Source organism: Uloborus diversus, chromosome 6, assembly GCF_026930045.1.
Source record: "Uloborus diversus isolate 005 chromosome 6, Udiv.v.3.1, whole genome shotgun sequence".
Lineage (NCBI taxonomy): Eukaryota > Metazoa > Arthropoda > Arachnida > Araneae > Uloboridae > Uloborus > Uloborus diversus.
Genome location: NC_072736.1, coordinates 24,072,475 through 24,094,996, shown reverse-complemented (window position 1 = coordinate 24,094,996; position 22,522 = coordinate 24,072,475). Strand labels below are relative to the sequence as shown.

At 32.2% G+C, this 22,522-nt stretch overlaps 1 protein-coding gene across 1 annotated transcript in view; it reads left to right on the top strand.

The window, feature by feature from the left end:
- Positions 1-22,522, top strand: part of LOC129223847 (chromodomain-helicase-DNA-binding protein 1-like) — a 68,813-nt gene that overhangs the window by 13,913 nt on the left and 32,378 nt on the right. Inside the window, exons 10-20 of the mRNA XM_054858211.1 lie at positions 3,385-3,520; positions 3,601-3,653; positions 6,029-6,182; positions 10,157-10,309; positions 10,433-10,504; positions 13,398-13,547; positions 16,126-16,277; positions 17,038-17,137; positions 19,996-20,082; positions 22,185-22,214; positions 22,245-22,376. Of these exons, the coding sequence (XP_054714186.1) occupies positions 3,385-3,520; positions 3,601-3,653; positions 6,029-6,182; positions 10,157-10,309; positions 10,433-10,504; positions 13,398-13,547; positions 16,126-16,277; positions 17,038-17,137; positions 19,996-20,082; positions 22,185-22,214; positions 22,245-22,376 (1,219 nt within the window). The remainder of the gene's footprint in view (positions 1-3,384; positions 3,521-3,600; positions 3,654-6,028; positions 6,183-10,156; positions 10,310-10,432; positions 10,505-13,397; positions 13,548-16,125; positions 16,278-17,037; positions 17,138-19,995; positions 20,083-22,184; positions 22,215-22,244; positions 22,377-22,522) is intronic.

Below are 22,522 nucleotides of genomic sequence, written 5' to 3'. Positions count from 1 at the left end.
ATCATCAGCTTGAATTGTTTTCAAACATTCCTAAATTTTAAAGAATATATCAAACTGGCTTAAATTTTTGAAGTGTGGTTTCTCTTTGTTGGGATTTTGTTTTGAATGCATTTTTTGTTGTAGAATGCATCTTCCTAGGTATTTAATTTTGTTGATTTGTCTCATTAAAATTTCAGTATATTGTAATGTATTCCTATTTAGCATTGCTTTGAGTATTTTTTCCTGCCCAGTGTATTTTATTTTTTCCTTGGGGTTAAGTTCTGATGTAAATGCATTAATGAAAATTCATTGTACTACAGCTGTCCTCTTCTCTAGTACAGTGTGTGTGGGAGAGGGGGGGGGGGTATGTGTACATGTGTCAAATATAAACAATGCACTAATTTGAAAAGAAATGTTTAAGCAACTCACCTTAGGGTTTGATTACATATTTGCGTTACTTTACGGTGAAAAACCAAATATTTCAGGGAATGCTGTTCCCCTCAACTACAGCACTCAATATATATATATATACAGTAAAACCTGTAAAGTTGACCACCTGTCTATGTTGACCCCTTTTGTCAGGAACAGAATTAGCACTGTCTCATATAATGAAGGAAAACCTCTGTAACTTGACCACCTCTCTATCTTGACCACCTGTCTATCTTGACCACTAATGTACGCCAAGTTTGGTCTGAAGTATTGTAAAAAACCCTTTGTAAGTTGACCACTTGTTTTTTTTTTTTTAACTTTCTTCAGCATATTATTTTACTTTATTATTTATTTATTTATAATAATAATAATAATAATAATAATTTTTTGACAGCTTTCAAAGAATGTTTTTAATGCTTTGATGACATACTAGCATTTTACTAACTAAACAGCAGCATAAAGCTTATGCTTCTTTTTATTCTCCAAACTTGTTTTTCATTTGTTGTTCTATTTGAGATAGCTTTTTTTACTCTGTTGAATGAAAATAGGTGTCAGTAGAAAAGTTCAAAGTCTTTTCTTTCAGTTGCAATGCGTTGTGGCAACACAGGAATTCTGCTAAAAAGAGCAGGCCCGGATCTATACATTTTGGGCCCCCTGCAACAAAATATATAGGTCCTCTCACTAGTGGCCAGCAGTGTCTATTAGAAAAGCGAATAAGCCTTAGTACAAGTTTTTTTTTTTTTTTCTATTTTTTCAACAATTTCTAGGGCCGTTAGCCCCTTTAAGGACGCGGGCCTCTCGCACTGCGGGTACGCAGATCTGGGCCTGCTAATGAGTAATGAGTAAAGTTACATGTTTCTGGTGCAAGGGATTAAGAGATAGGACATTTTAATTTTGCCTTTATGAACTGGGAGAGTCGAGCTTGTTGCTCTTTGTGCTATAAGTTTTACATAAAAAGGCTTCAAAAAGAAAGGCTTCAACTTGAGATTAATAAAAAGTATGAAATATTAAAAGTAATTAAAAATAGAGAAAGCCAGAGAAAATTAGCTGGCATTTATGGAATTTCTAAAACTACAGTGTCTAATATAGTTAAAAACAAGGGAAAAATACCAAAAGTATTTGAATAGTATGTTTAATTATTGTTTCACTTTCAATAATGTTAAACAATAAAAATGGAGCTGAACAGAAAGAGTAAGGGTGAATTCCTCAAAAAATGAATACATGGTGCAAGAAATGACAAAAAAAAAACATTACCGCTCTTTATAAGTTGACCGCCAAAGTACTGCACTGCGAGTGATCAACTTACACAGGTTTTACTGTATATATATAAAGGTGACGATGTTTCTTTGTTTGTACCCGATGGCCAGAAGCCCCCATAGCACCTACAGCTCTGAAACTCGGCACAAAAATCGAACGTACCTCAGAGGTCTGCACCTTGAAGCCCAAATTCTTCATTTCTAATTAATTTTTTCTTAATTAAATGTTTTGTGTAATTTTTAGCCCTTTGTTGTGTTCAGTTTGTCACAGACCCCTTAATCAATCGCGCCAGGAAAATATTTTTTTCACCATAGTGTAGGAAATTTAATTTTAAATATGATGACCGAAATATTTTGAAGATAGACCAATTTTTAAATTTTTTATGATTTTTTGAAAAAACCTTTTATTTTGCATTTTTTCTCGAGTTCAACTTTTTTCTAAACCCATCCCCCAAAAAGTATTAGATATTTCTTTCTGAAAATTTAGTATGTAGTAGTCAAAACATGTCTCCCTCCTCAGAAAAAAGAAGTTTTCAAAAATACGCAACAGCTTTTTTTAAAAAAAATTTTATGAAATTTTGAAAAAAAAAAAAAAAAAACCTTTATGTTTCGCTTTTTCTTGGGTTTAATTCTTTTTAAACCCATCCTACGAAATGTATTAGAGATTTCTTTCTGAAAATTTAGTATGCAGTATACAAGACATTTCACCTTCTTCAGAAAAAACAATTTTTCAAAAATATGTAATAGCTTTTTTTTATTACAATTTTTTAAAATTCAAAATGACACATTTTATCTTCTACGTCCGTTCCGAGTAGGAGGGAAGATGTTTCTCCATTCTGTGTTGTCATTCATGGATTGAACTTTTTTCTTTTTTTTTGCATCGGCTTATTTGGCGATTAACAATGGAGTTGCAGGTACTTACCGCCCTATAGCCAGGGCTAAGGCATAAATACATGAAATACACCACCAGCTCAGTCAATTCCAGCCGAGGACTGCAGTTTCGTGCTTATTAGCACTCATCAGCCCGGCATAGGCGTGACTGAGCTGGAGGCGGAAAACCTCTTAAGAAAGCCTAGAGTGCCAAACAAACTGGTAGCTAATTTAGTAACTTACTGAATATACCTGCCTTGCCTTCAATATTCGAGTTGAACCGAACCATTGTTTCGGTCACTCGTCTGGTCAGTGCTAATTCTGTATTATCTACCAGTTTGTTTGGCACTCTAGGCTTCCTTCAGAGGTTTTCCGCCTCCAGTTCAGTCACTCCTATGCTGGATTGATGAGTGCTAATAAGCACGAAACTGCAGTCCTCGGCTGGAATTGACTGAGCTGGTGGTGTATTTCATGTATTGAGAACTATATTTAATAACAGTGGTGGCACTTCTGAGCTGAAGAATGTCAAACAGAACCATCTACTTTTATGCATTAGGCATAAAATTAACAAATTTTTACCATTGTTGAACTTCTATGCGCCAGGCATGTTATTTTATGCTTTTCAAAATCCGTTTTCGTCTGCTTCTGTAACACTCCATTAATTGTGTCTACTACGCAATTCTACTGCTTAGGTATTAGTGACTTTATGTTGATGGTATCTTCATCCTTTATTATATTGTGGCTTTTGTTTAGGACTAGTACATTTAATAATATTACTCTTGATCAATGTATTATTCTACGACTGTCATAAGTATAGCATTAGTCAGCGATGTCTCTCCTGTTTCCCCAGATTTCAATCTTGGGAAGAATTTGAAGAAGAGCATAAGGATACAGCCGACAAAGGATATCCAAAACTTCATAAACAACTTGTCCCTTTCTTACTAAGAAGAGTAAAAAAAGACGTTGAGAAATCACTGCCAGCTAAAGTAAGTGTATAGCTATAGCATGTTAACTTTATTAGTGTTAATCATTACTCTTCTTATACTGATTTGGGATATTATTGTAGGTTGAACGAATATTAAGAGTTGAAATGACTGCTATTCAGAAGCAATTTTACAGGTGAGTACTTTTTGTTTGGAAACAAGTAAATAATATATCCTACCATTATATTTTGTTCTCTTTGTAGAGATTCTACAAAATGTAACATTGTGAGACTTTATTTGCTGTTATGTAATACCTGCTTTTAAATTTGTTTTAAATCAAGGGGTTTAAGGACCTTTGACCTTCAAATTTTTGGACTTTCTGGAAAAATATATGCTATGCCTAATTTAATTCTGAACTATTTGAACTTTTTTATTGGCATATGCAAAAAACTTTTCAAGTTACTGTAAAAATGTGTAAACTTTCCCCATAGAGATTTATGTTAACAGCTGCTGTTTAAGCCTCTTTTTCTCGGGTGCCGGTTTCTCATTTTGCGTGCATGATATCTCAGAAAGTTTCTTATATATTTCCTGTAAAACTTTTCATGTATGTTTGTCTGGTTTGTTTTTGTGATTTGAACCTAAATTTATTTTTTTTGTAATGATTATTAACTTTTTAAAATTTTATAAGTTAATATCAAAATTTTACAAATTTGGAGCAAAAATATCAATGGTGCGGTTCAACTGAAAGGTTGAAGTTTGTTTTCTAATTAACACTGCAGGAGACTCTTTCTAGAAATATAACTGAAGAAATTTAACAAGATTGCTGATGACTTTCTTCTGAGAGGACATTCGTTTGTCCTTTGCGACTGGGATTTTGGGACAGTAAAGCAAATGTTAAACAGATATGACAGATTATAACCATGTAAAATCCAATCTCTTATAAGTGAAATCCTTAAATTACATCAAGATTCACTGTCAAATCTGTTGAAAACAATGAAATCTGTAACTGCTAAAACAAGTGCCCTTCATTTTTTAAGAGGACTTATCTCTGAAATTGAGATTTTGGAAATATTCTACTGGGCGACAAATGTTTTCAATTATCAACATTCATGATGTTTAAATATGCGATAGAACATCAAAGGAACGGTTTCAGGCTACCTATTTTATAGACAGTTTTCAAGAGAATATTGGAAAGTAACGCTTGTTGACTGAACTACCGTTGCCAATATTGAGTATAAAGGGAAAATTTTCATATTGCTGTAAGAAATAACAAATATCAAGCTGATTATTCAGTGCAATTTTGAACATAGTCATACTCATATGTACATCGAACTTGGTACACAAAAGTATACACGAGAAGGATAGAAAAAACGATTTCCGTGGAGGATGTATTTGATGAATATAAATATAGTTTTATACACATGTGGACGATGCTTGTCCGTTCAATTTAGGTAACGTTTAAACTGATACAGAGAACATCTTATTTAAAATAATTCTTCTTTTATTTACATTATGTACAAATGCCGCTTCTTGGCTAGCAAACAACTGAAGATAATATAATGGAATCATTGAGTGAAGATAATGCTTTAAATTAAGGTTGTTCATACAAAATTATAGTCCTTGGACGTTATAAAGAGTAAATGAAAGGGTTACTTTCCGGTGGCTCCAGTACGTCGTATGAATACTGTTGAGGTTGACTTTTCCCGAACTAAAGTAGAAGGGCTGGTCATGCGCCAGCGACCTATGGATTACGCGCAAACAGCGGCTTGTAGGAAATACCTCGAAACAGTCCACTTGAATACTGCCTGGTCTATGAACGAACTGAAGACGACTAAACACAGCGCAACTCGCGCTTTTATCCAGTTCACAGCGTATGACGTTGAATCTCCTAATTTGCATTTCAGGGCGGAGACTCTCCAACATGAAAAACTTATACTTTTTATCTACGGTTTGTTAGTTTTTATATTTTATTAATTTTTAATTTTTTTACACCATACTTTATTATTTCACTAAAACAAAACGAGAGAAAGAGGAAAATAATAATTTTCTCAGGAAATAAAGAATTTATGAATATGTACTTCACTAATTATTTTTGTCCCTTTGTTATATTATTTTTTATCATCATAAATCAGCTTGAAACAAATTTGTTTCATTTGATTTGCATTTTTATCATTCTAAACTAATTTTTCAGTATAATTATTGCTGAAAGAGCATAAGTTCAACTTAAAAGTGTTTTTTAAATTAATTCCAGTGATGAAATGAAACGTAATTTAAGGTGAGGTAATGATCATACTTGTGACTAGATTAGTCATAAAATTTTTTGTAGAAATTAGTGCATTTCTGAGTGAAATAATCACTTTTTATTGATTCCTGAAAAGTTGCATTAGTTGAACTTATGCTTTTTCTGAAATAATAGATTCATTTGTAGTAATTTCTCATTGTGATAGTGAAAACCCAAGGTGATTTTTTTATGAGGTCAATGTAAATGTCTTGTAGCAAATTAGTGTTCAACGTTTTTCCCTGTTGCGCTTTATTTCACCATTTATATAATATCTAAATTATTTTAAATAGGTGGATTTTAACGAAAAACTATAAAGCATTAAGCAAAGGTCTGAAAGGTAATATTTCCTCTTTTTGCAACATAATGATAGAATTGAAGAAATGCTGCAACCATGCAATGTTAGTAAGATCAGTTGATAATCCCAACAACTTGGATCAACTGCAGGTATGATGTTTTATGCACTTTTATCCCACTGTTTCAAAAATTTTATGGAAATAAAGTAAACAAAAGGGAAGGGTCTGATCATATTTAAAAGTATAGGAGCCAAAAGGTTTTAGCTGAATCTGCATACAGCAAATGACTTGTGGAAACATAGTTGCATATCAGGGTTGTACATTAGGATGGAATGATAAATGACAAACTTTTTTTTTTTTCAATTTTTTTGGTTTGCCCTAGGGGGGGGAAAGTTGTCATTTAAGTTTAAGAAGAAACAGCAGAAATTTCATTGCTTTACTACAACATCTTTAGGTGCCACAACGAGCTTAAAGTTTGATAATAATCGAAATTTCCATTTAACAATAAAATTCCTTTTTATGCTTTCTAATTGTATATAACGGCACAAAATATGACAGTAAATACATTTTTTAAGCATTACATTAGGAAAAAAATACTAATTACAAAATTCAGTTTTAAAAAAGATCAAAATCTTTACTAATAATAAAGCTGAAAGTGTGTCAGGAGGTCTGGATCTTTATTACGCGCATAGCGCCTGCACCGTTCGGCCGATTTTCATGAAATTTGGCACAAAGTTAGTTTGTAGCATGGAGGTGTGCACCTAGAAGCGATTTTTCAAAAATTCGAATTTGTTCTTTTTCTATTCCAATTTTAATCGCAATTACTCGAGCAAAATCATAAGATGTGCGAGTAAATTACCAAGTTGTCATAACGTGGAACCGTAACATGGGCAAGCCAATTGGTGAGAAATTCTTCTTACATTATTTGTAAATACACAAGCAAACCAAATGACCTTTTAATTTTTCTACAACGGGCAAAGCCGTGCGGGTATCACTATAAAAGACATTAACAATTCCATTTTTACCATTTAAAGTATTCTTAATGATTGTAAATAAATGGTTAAACCTGTATGATGTTTGTGTCTATTTCTTTGACACATTAAAGTTGTTGTTGGTTTTTTTTTTGTACAAAATAACTCTTTCTTCCAAATAATTCTTGAGTCAATTTTTCGTCTCCTGCGACTAAACCATACTTTTTAAGAGCCGCTTAGGGGTTACAAGTTTCACTTTGAGGGATTCACTAGACAAATGTTTTACCAAGGGGGGTTCGGTTGTTTCATTTTCACCCCATGAGATCAAATTGATGTAATCTTTGGCAACAAAAATTATTTGTTGAACTTTAAACTTCTTAACCCCGCTTCTACTTTGTGTTCTTGCATTCAACACATGTCGTAATCCAGTTCTCTTACATTTCTACGCTCTTTGCATAACATAGCCAAATGGAGATTTTCTGTTCCATCAAAATACCCATTTCTTTATATAACCTGGTCTATAATGTTCTTAAAATCATGAGAGAGATATCTTGAATGTAAGATACGTTCAAATAAATGTTTAGAGCTGTAAGTACGAGAAGGTTTTAACTTGATGTTAAACCACACTGGAGCATACGCATTGCCCACTTGATCCGTACAAGAAATGGATCCTTTCTTGAAAATGTATGAATAAATAATGATTACTATTAATATATTTCAGTATTATTATTTGTTTCAAACATTTTTAGCGAAATGCCACGCCCATATAAAGGAAACTATACTTTACTACACTTTAAGAATGTACTGAGTCAGAGTCTTGAGATTTTCAGTCGGATTTTTAGTTGCCACGTACAATCGAAATATACGGTTTGCAAATGTAAGTCATCTGGAGTGGGGAAGTTTTCCCAGGTTCCTTGAAGATAAATCTAGTGAGCAAGTCCCACTTGATATAGTGACACACATATCCAATACATATTTGTGATCGGTACTTATGTCCTGTATGTTCTCAAAAAGAAGGTTATTTTCAATAGGTAAGGAAGTAAACACAGTAAGATTAGAACAGGTTTCCAACTGTTGACCTATTTTGTCTTTAAATTTGTTTGATTTACCATCTAAGAATCCATTAGGCTTATATTCCTGTTGTCTCAAAGAAGCTCTTGACCAAATGTAATCTATTCTTGAAACTAAAAAGTCATATAATTTTCACTTACAGAAAGATCTTTTCCAGTCGCACTTTTTAGGCCGTGTCTAATAAAACAGTAGCATTTCATTACATCTTCGTAAGTAAGTAGTAAAACTTCATTGAAATCGCTAAAGATTCCAAAAATTGGACATTCTGACGTTTGTCTCATCTGCACTTGTTTAGACTGAGCATTGCAACTCACAACAATGAAGTATCTTACCAACTAACGAAATTCTAAGTTACTCACTAACTCAACTCGACAAAGAAATTGACTCCTGATCTGAGCTTGACCCCACTCACACAAATCACTGCTGACCAGCCCCGCCCCATTTAAATATCCGCTGCTGCAATGACTCAAGCTCCCAGATGCCAGTGCTTTTTTGCGAAACTTACTTTGCTCTTGCGGCACCTCAAGACATAATCGGAACAACAAAAAAAAAGTTATGCGACCTATTGAGCATAAAAATTGCTTTTTCGACAACATTTGAAGTATAAAGATAAATTCGATTTTTTTTAAATTTAAAATGTAGCAAAAATTGCAATTTTGCAAAACTTTATGCTCTTTGCGGCACCTCAAGACGTGCTTCAATATTTTTCTTTTTTTTTACATCTTGTTTGCTAGAATCGGCAACTTTTCCGCACTACGGCAAATTGAAAATCAAAAACTTTTTTTTTCGTTCCACCCTATTGTAAATTCAGCTGGTGTTCATGTCCTTCACCTACAAAAATGTTAATAATTCACTTAAATTTACTTATAAAAAGTTTTTAAACCTTAAAAATAAAAAATTTTAAATATCCTTATTTTAAACATTTTTTTTATTTATTTACAAATTAGAGTCTGCTCTCTCAAAACAGAACTAGAATCTCTTTATATATAGGGGCCTTAGACAGAACTAAACCATTTAGACCCTTGTGACTAGTACTCCTCCTTGAATTGGTCATCAATTGTTAAATGCTTAAATTGCCCTTTCAACTGCTCTGCCATATATACTTTTCACTCCAGAGTCCCCCGTACCTGCCACTATTTGGGGCTTAACCAGTTGGATGGAACCCTGAAAACAGCTCTGATTTTTTGAACCAGACCTGTAACCGAGCTATCCCTGGTCCAGCACCAGCATATTTAATGTCCCCCAGTCACCATTCCATTAATGAAGACAGTGGATCTTCGGCCAGCGAGGATCGAACCCAAGACCCTCCGGTCACAAGTCCAATGCGTTATCGATCATGCCACCAGGGCCTTGCCATAGATACTGGGAGAGTGGCTAGTATCAAGAGTAAAATATTTAAAATTAATGTCAAAAATCGTAATTTATGGCAATATTTGGTAATGTTGTAGGAGAGGGGTGCTTTCCTGAAATTTGTTCAGCATTGAAGGGACCATTAAATGGCCTTAAACAATTAGTATTTGAGACACTTGTGAAAGGAATAATAAATAAATAAGTATGTACTTTTAATTAAACAAGTTATTATGCAACATAAACAGTCACACCAAGTGTGTGACATTGCCAGGAAGGTGAGAATTCACATGTTGTGAACCAAAAATATACTAAAATAAAAATTATTATTAAAAAATAGTTGGCAAGTTTAGATAGATACATTTTTGATAAAATTAAAAATCATTGTTAAATGAATTGTTCCTTAACCCCCTTGCGGTTGACCAGTCCTACAATTACATGTTTAATGGACAAGATATCTCGTGAAGAACTGCAAGATGGTTAAAGTTTTAACTGTAAAAGCCGTGTGACAGAAAAGTTACACTTTTTGAAGAATGACCCATATATCAAAATATCAGATATTTTCGAAAATATTATGTTATTTTTGAACCCTGGAATGATCATTATATGATATTTTGCATCAAGTTTGTTTGCAAATTTATTTTCCTATGATTACTTTTTGTGAGTGCTTGTTTCTCCTCTGTCATTCTCTTTTCTCCATAAAAGGGATCTTAAAAATTTTACTTTTGTTTTGCAGCTTCTCATTCGAAGTAGTGGAAAAATTGTTCTACTCGATAAACTGCTTTGTCGATTAAAAGAAACTGGTCATAGAGTACTAATATTTTCCCAAATGGTAATGATGCTCGACATTTTGAGTGAATATATGCAGTTGAGACACTTTTCTTTCCAGGTATGATCCTTGAATGTAGCCTTCTTTTTCTCATATGAATATTTTTTAAAGAGCCTTCTTTTTTTTTTTTTTTTCAATATTTAATGTCTTTTGTTAAGGTCATATTTGTACTGCTTTTTTCAGCGTTTAGATGGCTCTGTGAAAGGAGAAGTCAGGAAGCAAGCATTAGATCATTTTAACGCTGAAGGCTCTCAGGTACGTAATGATCTCTGTGCGAAATTCGCACATTATTCAATACTTATACAATATTAGAAATTATGAAATTATTAATGAAAAATATTTTATGTGATGTTAATAAGTAAAATGGTATTTTAAAAAGTTTTCTACCATCAATGTAGAAGAGTTACAGAAGCTTGTCAAGCACAATAGTCAAGCATTAGTTTGCTAATTATTTTATTTTTAGCATTTTGACTACTAAGTGTACAGACATGTTTATCAGAAGCATTTTGTACTCAGAAACAAATTTTTTTAGAATTTGAACATTTTGAATTCTTCAGGCATTTTGTGTCTTATGCACTTGATTTGTCCACATCATGTTCCTCCCCCTCCCTCCCAAAAAAAGGAAGTTGGTTTTAATACACACCCTCTAATGTTTTTCTTTTTAGGTCAAAACAATTGTAAAAAAAAAGTTTCATACAAATTGAACTACGGCACCCGTGCTGAATTGTGATCTTCATGTCTGAACCAGCACTGTGTACTAGACCAAATCGAAAAAAGAAAATTTTGTGGAAGTTCAAAACTTCATAACCTTGCTCCTATTTACCACAAAAATATTTATCCTAGTCAAAAAATATTTAGGCATTCAGCAGGAGGCCTAAAATTTGTAATTTTCTTCAAAAAATAATTTTTTTTTCTATATATATATATATATATATATATATATATATATATATATATATATATATATATATATATATATATATATATATTTTAATGTAAGGTAAATTTGCAGAAGTTTACCAACTGAAAAATATGAACAGTAGAGTCGATAATCATCATTAAATAGCAATTTTTGCTCTCTTGCAATATTTAGGTTCCCACATGGTACTCAAAATGTGGATTTTTTCAATTTTAATGTTAATTTTTCATTTGCAAATGTTGGTTTGAAAATGTGTTCTCAAAGAATTTTTGAACCTGATATTTTATTTACATGTATATGATTGCCTCAGAGCAGCACTTAGACGTCTAATCCCAGGAATAACTCTAAGGTATCCTACTGTTGCTGCTGAGGCTACAATATATGTATTTTTTTAAAAGATAAATCAAAAAATCAATTTATTTGAAGAAAATCATAAACTTTAGGCCTACTGCTGGACACCTAAATATTTTTTTAATTTGGATAAATATTTTTGTGGTACATGTAGAGCTATAGGGCCAATGTTTTATCAACATGAAGTTTCAAACTTCCAAAATTATTTTTTATTATTCGGACTTGTACACAGGGCTGGTTTACACTTTTAGGTGCAATTTGGGACGGTTTGCCACTATTCAAATTATATGAAACTTTTATTACACTAGTTTTGACCTAAACGGGAAGATATAAGAGCGTGTGCTGCTGTGCTAAGTGCAAAAGTTGTACCTTCAGTTGAGTTCAAAATGAGAAATTACCGTTTAAAGTTTGGCACCTCCATATACAGTTAACTCTCGATAACTGGAAGTCCCAAGGGGCAGGCTAAAACGTTCGAGTTATGGGAAGTTTCTACAACAGTCTCAAGAGTGTGGGACCCAATGAAAACTTTAAGGTAAAGGAATATTCAAGTTATAAGCTTTGAGTTATTGAGATCCGACTGTATTTGATTCTGATACAATTTTTTCAGATTTTTAAAACTATTTCCCATTGACTAATGACTATAAAACATTGCATTTAGGTGAAATATGTGACAAAGAAGTTCCAAGTGACCATAACTCAATTTTGATTAAAAGTTCAAATGCCACTTTTGTGCTTTGCACGGCGGTGTGGGACTTGAAAAACCGACTTTCCTTTTATTTGGGGGGAGGGGGGACATCCTAGTCTACATATCTTCTGAAAGCAAAAACTTCCGTTGCAGATGTTTGCTATGCTACCCATAACTCAGATGTAATTTAGGAGTCACATAACTCATCATTTACTCTTAAATTTTTTTTTTAATTATATGAAAGAGTCAGTTGCAAATACTTAGTTAAATTTCTTTAATTGTGATGAACTTTAAACTTTTTGTAAAAAAATGTTCTACATATTGACTGTCAAGCTTGAAAAATGCATTGCACATTATGCAGTGGCGTACCTAGCTTGGGTGACACCCTGAGCGGCAACTTGGGGTTCCACCCCCACCCCAAAAAATAACCTCTATGTAAGCATAAAATTCATACAATTTTCAATCTGTTATTGTATATTGACAATTATGTATTAACTATTGTGTATTGACAATATGAACCTAATCCTGTTTATAGTATCCACCCCATGATTTGGGGCAGACGAAAGGAGGGTTCTGGGACCCCTCCCCTGAAATTTTTTCAAATTTGTAGTCTTAAAAATGCATTTTAGTTTCATATGTTTCAGAACCCCCAGGACAGATTGTCCCCCCCCCCCCAGTGACGCCACCGCATTATGAGCTTGACTGAAGCCAATTTACTTGCAACGCCGTTTTAATTAATGATACCTTCCTATGAGCTCCTCAGCAAGAACTGATAGTGGAAGTTAACAAAACAGCATCTTACTTGGCGATACTGTTGTCTGATTGGCGCTGGGATGGTGAAAACTGCCGAAATGTTTCCGGGAAGAATCGCCAATCCAATAACTCATGACAGTGGCAAATATTAGCACCTAACAGCATCCCTCTTTGTTTACTTCTGCTATTAATTCTCCCTAAATGCCCTATAGAGGACAAAGCTTCCCATTAATGTCTGTGAACTACCATATATGAATCTGTATGAAATCGGCAAATTCAGCTTCTATGATTTAACTCGTAGATGATTCTTTCAACTGAGCTCAAATGGTATATATAATCTCTTGTTTGGTGTTCAAATAGTACTCCCAAACATCTCAGCCGCTGAATCTGTACTTTCTGTGGGTTTTGACTAAATTTCTTTGTTTTTTTCTCATTTTCAGGATTTCTGTTTTCTTCTGTCAACAAGGGCTGGTGGTCTTGGTATCAATCTTGCTACTGCTGATACTGTAATTATTTTTGACTCTGATTGGAATCCACAAAATGATTTGCAAGCACAAGCAAGAGCTCATAGGATTGGCCAAAAGAATCAGGTAAATGAAATTATTAAAACTATGTCACAGACACACATAATTGGTTATCGGCTCAACAGGGTTGAATGTTGTACAGACTACAATGAATGCCGTGCTTCATGTTTTTCCAGATTTCTGAGTTTATTTTGTGAACTCTAGGGATGTGATATTTCACATTCTGCACTATTTTTTCTTTGTTTTAAACGGAAAGGGATTTTTCCCCTTATCCTATATGTATTAAAAAACAGAAAAAGACTTATTTATCTATTTCCTAGGTTTTAATAAGTTTGATAGTGAATGTGAATGAGAGGTGAAAAGAAGTACCTTTTGATTGATTAAATCTAGAGTACAAATGTTTAAGGTAAATTTCAAACTTTACTTTCTTTCCACCCTGTCAATCATCTGAATAATCTAATTCAGCTGAAAATTTGAGACAAGAGGAGTAATCTAGAAAAGCCATATCTGTTGCTGCAGTTGCATTGAATAAATAATGTTTCAGTGAAGTCTAAAACGTATTTTAATTTAACACTTTGTATTTTACAGGGTGGCGACAGATCAGGGAAAAGTCAGGAAACTTTATCTCTCTGGGAAATATTAGGAAAGTTTGAAAAATAACAAAAAATCAGGGAAAATTGATCAAATGAAGAAAAAAAAATTTCCTTGCAAAATGAAGAACTTTGATTCCCTACCAATTTTCCGCCAATTATTTGTTTTAAAAAAGTAAAATTAATGAGGTGCGATTATACAGTGCCGCATATTTATGCATCTTTTTTCCTCAAGGTCAAAGTATTCAATCTTAGGATGGGCTTCCTAAGATTAATTCTGTGTCTGTAAAGTTGTTTATATATTTTACCTAGCTTGAATTTTCCTGCACGCTTTCCATGCTATGTAAAATAAACAACTCTACAGGCAAAGAGGAAGCCGTCGTAATGACTTTGCTCCCATGCTTTTACTCATTGTCTTGTAATATCACAATTTCAAGAAAGGATCTTTGTTTCTTAAATTAATGCTGAAAAAATCTTTAAAGTTATCACTTGGCATTTGTAATTTAATTGCTAAAATTAATTTTTACTTAAAATCAATTTTTTTTTTTGCCATGTTACTATTCCTAGTTACTTTAGATTACTCGAAGGTTTTTTTTTTTTTTTTTTCATACTTTAAAAGTCCTTTCTTTTAAAACCATATACATTATACATTTTGAAATTAATAATTGGTTTTGCATTTAAATGTTGTTTGTAACTAAGGTAATCGAAGATTTTTTTCAACAACTAATGAAATCATTTGAAATCAAGTTGTGTACATAAGTAAATATATTTTTATTATTTTTCAATAGTTAAAATACTGTATTCATTCATTAAAACCTAAGTTCTTGATTAGAGAATAGCTGAATATGACTGGTTGTTGGAAGATTTCAATTTGTTTTTCATAAATATGTCTATTCTACCATGTGCAGGTAAAGGTCAGAAACTGCACAGTTTTCTTTTTTATTTTTGCTTTTTTGTCATCTATGGTACGTTGCCTTTATTGTACAAGCTCACTTATTTGGTTTCCGCTAAAAAAGAGACGCAAAAAAAAAAAATGTCTAATTCTAACATTTTCCCATTGTTAGTACTGAATACACCACTCATTTCTTCAAATATCTCGAAAACTAATTTCTGTAGATACTGTCGTTTACCTGCACACGGTGCAGTAATTTTTACTTAAGTAAAGCTACATTATTTCTATACTTTAACTATTCCTTGTTACTCTTGCATTAACAATTATACTGCTTGAAAGTTCAGTTAAAGATTATTTCCATTTAAATTTTTTAGTTTTATCATGATTAGATATGTCTTTAAGAGTGGTTTTAATAATTTCTTAAAATTCTCATGTTAACTGGTTCCTGGAAGTAAAGTATTTGTTAATAGCTTTCCTATAATATTTCATTGTCGATAATTTAATAACTATTTTTAATTAACAGCTTAAACCGTTTTAAACACTGCATTTTATTTAATATGCAATGCTTTTCAGGTAGGGCAAAGAAAGGAAACCATTATCATTGATAACATAAATCAGAAAAATTTGGTGAACTTAATCAGGGAATAGTCAGGGAACTTTTTTTTCCTGTTCCTGTCGCCACCCTGTTCTATAATTTAAAAATTTGATACTGAAGTGATATCCAAGTTTTATTTTTTTTTCTGTTCTAAATTATTATTCTCCCATTAGAGCAGCTGGTACTGCTGTTATTTTCTTTTAGTAATTTTTACTCATAAGGTTAGTAAATAGCTTTTTAATATTTACTTGTATTCTTTCTTCAGGAAGTGCAGGCTCTGTAATTTAAAATAAAATGAAAACATTCTTAGTTTTACAAGTTTTTTTTTTTTTTTTTTTTGTAGGTGGGGGGGGGGGGGAACCTGACAAGGGGCCTTTTTAGGCTCTGAACATTTCTAGTCGAAATATATTGATTTTGGTTGCATTTGACATGTTTGCATGAACCATTATAATTGTCACATAAATTAAATTGTAATAAAATTATCTGATGTGTGTATTAACTGAATACACCTGTCGAATTTTCTTCTGTTTTACATAATTTTACAAACATTTCTAATTTTTATTTCAGGTAAATATTTACCGTCTAGTTACTAAAAATAGCGTGGAAGAGGACATTATTGAAAGAGCTAAAAGAAAAATGGTTTTGGATCATTTAGTTATACAGCGCATGGATACAACTGGCCGCACAATCATACAGCAAAACAAAGCACAAAGCACTGGGTAAATATTTGTTTATATGATCTTCAGAGAAACAGCAAAATTGTGTACATTTTATGACAATGAATTTCAAAGTATAGAGGAACCAACTCAGAGTATTCAGTCAAATATTTAATTAGGGAGAAAATGTTATGAGAGGTCATTGCAAAGGTCACCACTTTCTTTTGCTTTTAAATTAAAAAAATATATGTATATTTATTTATTTATTTTATATTTAATTCACAAAAATAAGACACCAAAAATACCCCCCCCCCCCCTTTTTTTGAGATCAGATGATATGACCATAAATAAATCTACATTCGATATTGAAATGTTTCTGATATGTCATATTTCAAAATTAAAATTAACAAATTAATCATAATGTTCATTCTAGCTTTCAACTTCATTGTTTTTATTTTAATTTTATGCTTTAACCAACTGTTGAATTTTTGAAATTGTAAGGACCAAATTTTTATGTACGCATCTATTATATTATTGAAATCAATAAATTACTGTGTGGCGTGAAGCCAAAAAGCTTTAAGTACTGCTCAAATTTAAAACAATGAAACTAGTTTTTACAATAAATGTTTTTAATACAGACCTTTGTTGTTTTTTAATTTTTGTTTTCAATTTTAATTGATGTTCTGTTTTTCTAGTTAAAATTAAATTCCATAACTATGTCAAACCATACTGTTCATATTAACTTACTGTTTACATTTTTTTTAACTGAAGAAATTAAATTGCTTTTGGTATAATAATTAAAAGTAATGTTTATAATTTTTAGTAATGCAACACCTTTCAATAAAGAAGAATTAGCTGCTATTTTAAAATTTGGCGCTGAAGAATTGTTTAAAGAAACTGAAGAAGGAGATGAAGAGCCTCAGGTAACTTTCCCTTTGCTGTTTTTTTTTTTTTAATTTATTATTATTTTTTTAACTTTGTATAATTTGTTTCCTGACTATTCGAAAGTACATTGCACTGCCACAGCAAGGGGGAGGATGGTTATGGGGTTTAACCATGCCCCTAAAGGACATGTCTTCAACATTATTGCCAATCCTACTACGGTAGTTTATATTACATTACCTATATGCTAAATTCTGGCTACGCCAATAGTACATCCATCTCTCATACAAAAGTTTCCATGATTGATACCGATCAATGATCAGAAAAAAAAATTTCTTGTAGTGATCTCCTACTACACCTAATTAATTACCAAACGTAGTTGCTGCTTGGCTACTTTTTAAAAAATAAATAAATAAAAAGCATACACACACCCAGTTTAAATATAGAACTAAAAATTTTTAAAAATGGTTTAGATTAATAAATTAGCCCATTAGAATATTATGAAGAATTATCTGTCTTTTCCCCTTTTTGAGCCAATTTGTCATTCAAAACTATTTGTTTTGTGATCTTTATCAGGGTGGCAACAGATCAGGGAAAAGTCAGGGAACTTTATTAATCAGGGAAATATCAGGGAGTTTCGAAAAAATAACAAAAGTTCGGGGAAAATTGATTAAATGAAGATTTTTTTTTTTTTTTTTTTTTTGCTTTGCAAAATTATGTGTCCTAATTTCCTACACGTCTTCCACCAATTATCTGTTGAGAAAAAAGTAAAATTAATGAGGTGCGATTATACACTGCCACATATTTGTGCATCTTTTTTTCTCAACGTCAGAGTATTGAAGCTTAATTTATCGAACAGGATCAACTTCCTATGATTGCTTCTTTATCTGTAAAGTTGTTTGTTTTACATAGCTTGAATTTACCTTTCATAAGTTCTATGCTACGTAAAATAAACAACCCTTCAGGCAAAGAGGAAGCTGTCATTAATGCCCTCGCTCCCTAGCCTGTATTCATTGTCTTGAAGTAATTAGCATACTGTAATCGCAATTTATAGAGAAGATCTTTGTTTTTTGAATTCATACAGATAAAAGCTTAAAAATTATTGCTTCTTTGCATTTTTAATTTAATTGCTAAAATTAAGTGTTGAATAAAAATCAACTTTGTTTTGTGCCATTGTATTATTCGCTGTCGCCTCAGATTATACTAGGGTTTTTTTTTTTTCAGACTTTAAAATTCTTTTATTTTAAAACCCAAGTTATGTATACATACATATCTTGAAATTAATTGTTTGTATTTTTGCATTTCAATATTGTTTGTTACAGAAGTAATCTAAGATTTTTTCCCCCGACAATTAAGGAAATCATTTGAAATTGAGTTCGCTTGAGTACATAAGAAAAATTTAACTGGTCGCTGGAAGTAAAGTATTTGTTTTAGATTTCCAACAACTTAAAATATTTTATATACTGCATTTCATTTAATGTGCAGTTGTTTTCAAGCAGGTCAGAGCAAAGAAACCATTATCATTGATTTTGTAAATCAGGGAAATTTGGCAAACTTAATCAGGGAAAAGTCAGGGAACTTTTTTTCAGTTTCTATCGCCACCCTGTTTATAAATATTCACTGCAACATAAGATTAAAAAGTTTAAATAATTCAATCTTCAAGTTTTTAATCCTTTCTTAGAAGCGAATATTTATTTCAAGAAGTGAAACTTGGCTACTTGAAAACGTAAAAAGAAGCAGTCATAATTTGATTTGAATTTTATGTTTAAAAACTGATTTGATGATGAAAAATATGTTTTAAACAAAAGAGAAAAACTTTAATTTTCATTACAGGAATTAATTTTATAGAAACTTATAAGGAGCTAATTAGTTTTGAGCTTCAGGCTGGGAGTCTGAACCTGGTCACCATTCCCTTATGCAAAAATGAAATAAAAACGTTTTTTCACTCATACTACATAAACTCTAAAATTGACTTTTATTATGTTAATACAGTAGACCCTCATTTTGCACTGATTTGAATATGCACAGTTTAAGATTTGAAGTCTTTATTTTGTTTTACACCAATGAGTTTACGCGTTGCCAACAGATAAAATTTTTATTTCAATCATAATCCAAACGCCTGAGATTGCAGATAACATATGGTAAACTGCATTTTGAGATGCTAATAAGCAAACTTAGTGCCACTGGAGACGTTTTTTGAGATTGGTTCCAGAACTCTTTCCGGAAATTAAGTTTTTCAATTTCACTATTTAGAGCGCACTAGACGTAGCACTTTTAGAAGTGGCGAAGGAGGACGAAACTCACAAGGATACCGGACAACCAAATACCTCCACATTGAAAATTTTGAACCATTCCTTGACAATGGCAAATGATTTTTCTGGTTTGTAGTGTGAGAAGATTCAGTTATGGTCATAGGAGTGATGTGAGGTATCATGGATGCGTTTTATCCCTACAAAGAAATAAACAGAAAAACAATGACTGCCAAAGACTGATGACTGCTTTTTTTAACACTAGCTTAATTCATGGTTTTTTTTTATTTATGTTGTGCATATGTATAGAAAGGAATACATATTAAACCTTCTATATTTTCATCTATCATTAGAATGAAGTATTTTTTTTATGTAGCTACTACAGTAGCAGCTACTTGTAGTGCGCTACTTCCGACCATTGGTTGTAAAAATCCAAAATCAATGAACCAGTTTTTGAGAAATGCCAATTATCGAGTCACTTGTCTCAGAAATAGATGTTGATCAAAACAGAAAAAAAAATGTTCTACTCAAAGGATTAAAATACAGAATAATTAAATTCTCTATTTTTAAAAATTATTTTTAAAAACTATGTAAGTAGAATTAGTTGCCCATGTTAATAAAACATCTCATTAATTTTTTTTTTTTGCCAGGTTGACATAGACGAAATTTTGAGTAGAGCTGAATATCGTGAAGATCAACCTATGTCTGTTGGAGAAGAATTGTTGTCTGCATTTAAGGTATAATTTTTTGATAAATGTTTATTTTCAAATTTAGCTTTAATTCACGATAAAAGAAAAACAAAATAGAATAAATGTGCTTCTCATTTTCTGTGATTTCTAACCTGATGATATTTTTGTTATTTCTCCATTGTTATAAACTCTCTTCATATTTTTTTAATTTATTTATTTATTTATTTTTTTGTTTGTTTTATTTTAATTTTTCATTTGTGTTTTTTGTTTATTTGTTTTTTAATTGAAATGCAATGACAGGAAAAATTTGATTTAGTCCCCGCTCCCCCCCCCCCCCGCCAATTTATTTATTTGGTGAGAAATTGATTTATATGATTATGCATTTCAGAGCATTGTTTTATTTATTTTTTCTTTCATTTTGTTGCTGTGGTTTATTTATTTATATGTTTTAACCTTATAATATCCCCCCCCCCCTTCCTTTAAAAATGTAATCATTTAAGATTTTCAGTATTTTTACTAAACTTAGTAGTTTTTGAAGTAATAAAAAATTTTATTCTGCTAAAAAATTGAAAAAGGGAGAAAATGTTATTTCTCAAGTGATTTGTTTGAACTTTTGGTTTAGAGTATTCAATAGCTGTCAGTGAATTGCATAGTGGCCTGATCGGTAAGGCATGAAACTTGAAGCCAGACTGTCCCGAGTTCCATCCTGGCCGGTTAACACTAGAACGACTGACATTTTCTGTATACCTAGACTGAAGGGGCCAGTGTGGCCCCTACCCATTTTTGGGATGAATTATTTTAAAAATTCTTCCTGAATGTGTCCACGTGCCCAATGCACCGTCTTTCATGACTAAATAAAAACTTAGTATGCAATTATTTGTAGTGTTTCTCTCTATACTGGCCAAAAGCTTGGATCAGTTTTTCTTTTCAAGAGCAATGGCTGCCATTAGGCTGGTAAGCAGTCAGTACTGTTTATAGCATTTGGATATCCAACTGGCTGTATAAAGCGGAAGTTACAGGTTAAACTAGAGAGACTGGCTTTTTTTATGCTAGAACAATTAGGAGAAAAGAAAAAAAAAATTTTTAATTGCAAAAAAACTTGGGGGCCACTGTGGCCCCTCCCGTCTTTCTAGGTATAAGCATCAATATTTACAGTACTATGAGGCGTATGATAAAATGATTAAACAAGCATTCAAATAGTGTCATATAATGCAAAGTCAGGAAGTTACATTACGTTCCGTTAGACATTTTCCGAGTTATTAAACAACAAACTACGCGAGGGGCCACACAGGCCCCTCCGTCTTTCTAGTGTTAAAGATCCACAGTGTTCAGTAATTGTGACTGAGGTGACGTTAAATGTGCATGGTCACTTCTCCAATTGAAATGATACCTCTGAGGGTGTTGGACCAGGAATTGTTCAGCTTCTGGTCTGGATCAAAATATCAGCTGTTTTCAGGGTCCCATTCAACTATTTGAACCATAAATAGTGGTAGGTATGGGGGACCCAAGAGTGAAAAGTAAATTGTGTGAACTCAATAGAAAGTTCGCTGTTTAGAGGTAAAAACTTCTGTGTAATCAAGAGCGCACATATGGGGGTGGGGGGAGAGGAGGGCAAGTGGAGGCTCAAGCCGCCTCCACCCTTTGAAATTAGAACTTCCTTTCTTTTAGTATGATTTTCTTTGCAAAAATGTAAAAACATTTTTCTCCAGCAATTAATGACTAAGTTATTAAAAATGTCAAATTTTAATAACTCTAATATGTATCTTCTTCGGTTTTTATAAATATCTGAGCCCCCCCCCCCCCTTAAAATTTTGCATATGGGCGCTCTTGTGCGTAATCATATCAGTGCAATAATGTTAACAGCACTGCATTTGCTCACATAATCCTGCTGTTTCCTTATTTTTTGTTTCAATTGGGTCACGTGTCTCGAAATTATTTCTCCGAAATAAAATTACAGAGAAGATAGAGTGTTCTGTTATATAGAACTATGCAAAAATGCTCTTTCACAGTTAGAGAAGAAGAAAAATTCCTACAGATAAGTCTCATAGTGTTTCTTGAAATATTCATTTTTTACATTGTTGAGTAATATGTCTTTCTAAAACTTGACTCAACTATTTCAGAATTAATATATATATATGTATATTCATTAGATTGCAAGTTTCAACTTCAATGAAGAGGAAGTAAGCATGCAAAGTACAGGTGATGCCAAGGAAACATCTAATGAAAAAGACTGGGATGACATTATTCCAGAAAACGATAGAAAAATCATAGAAGAAGAAGAAAGAGAAAAAGAAAAACTAGAAATGTATTTACCTCCAAGAAGTAGAAAAGCTGTGAAAAAGGTATTAAGTTATTGCTTTCAATATTTATATTCTCTTAAGATGGAACATAAGTCATTTCTCAGTCAAAGTTGTTTTGAACATTTATTTGCTGTAAAAGCTCCCAATTATGCAAAAATGAAGATATCTTAGGAATTTTGCACATTTTA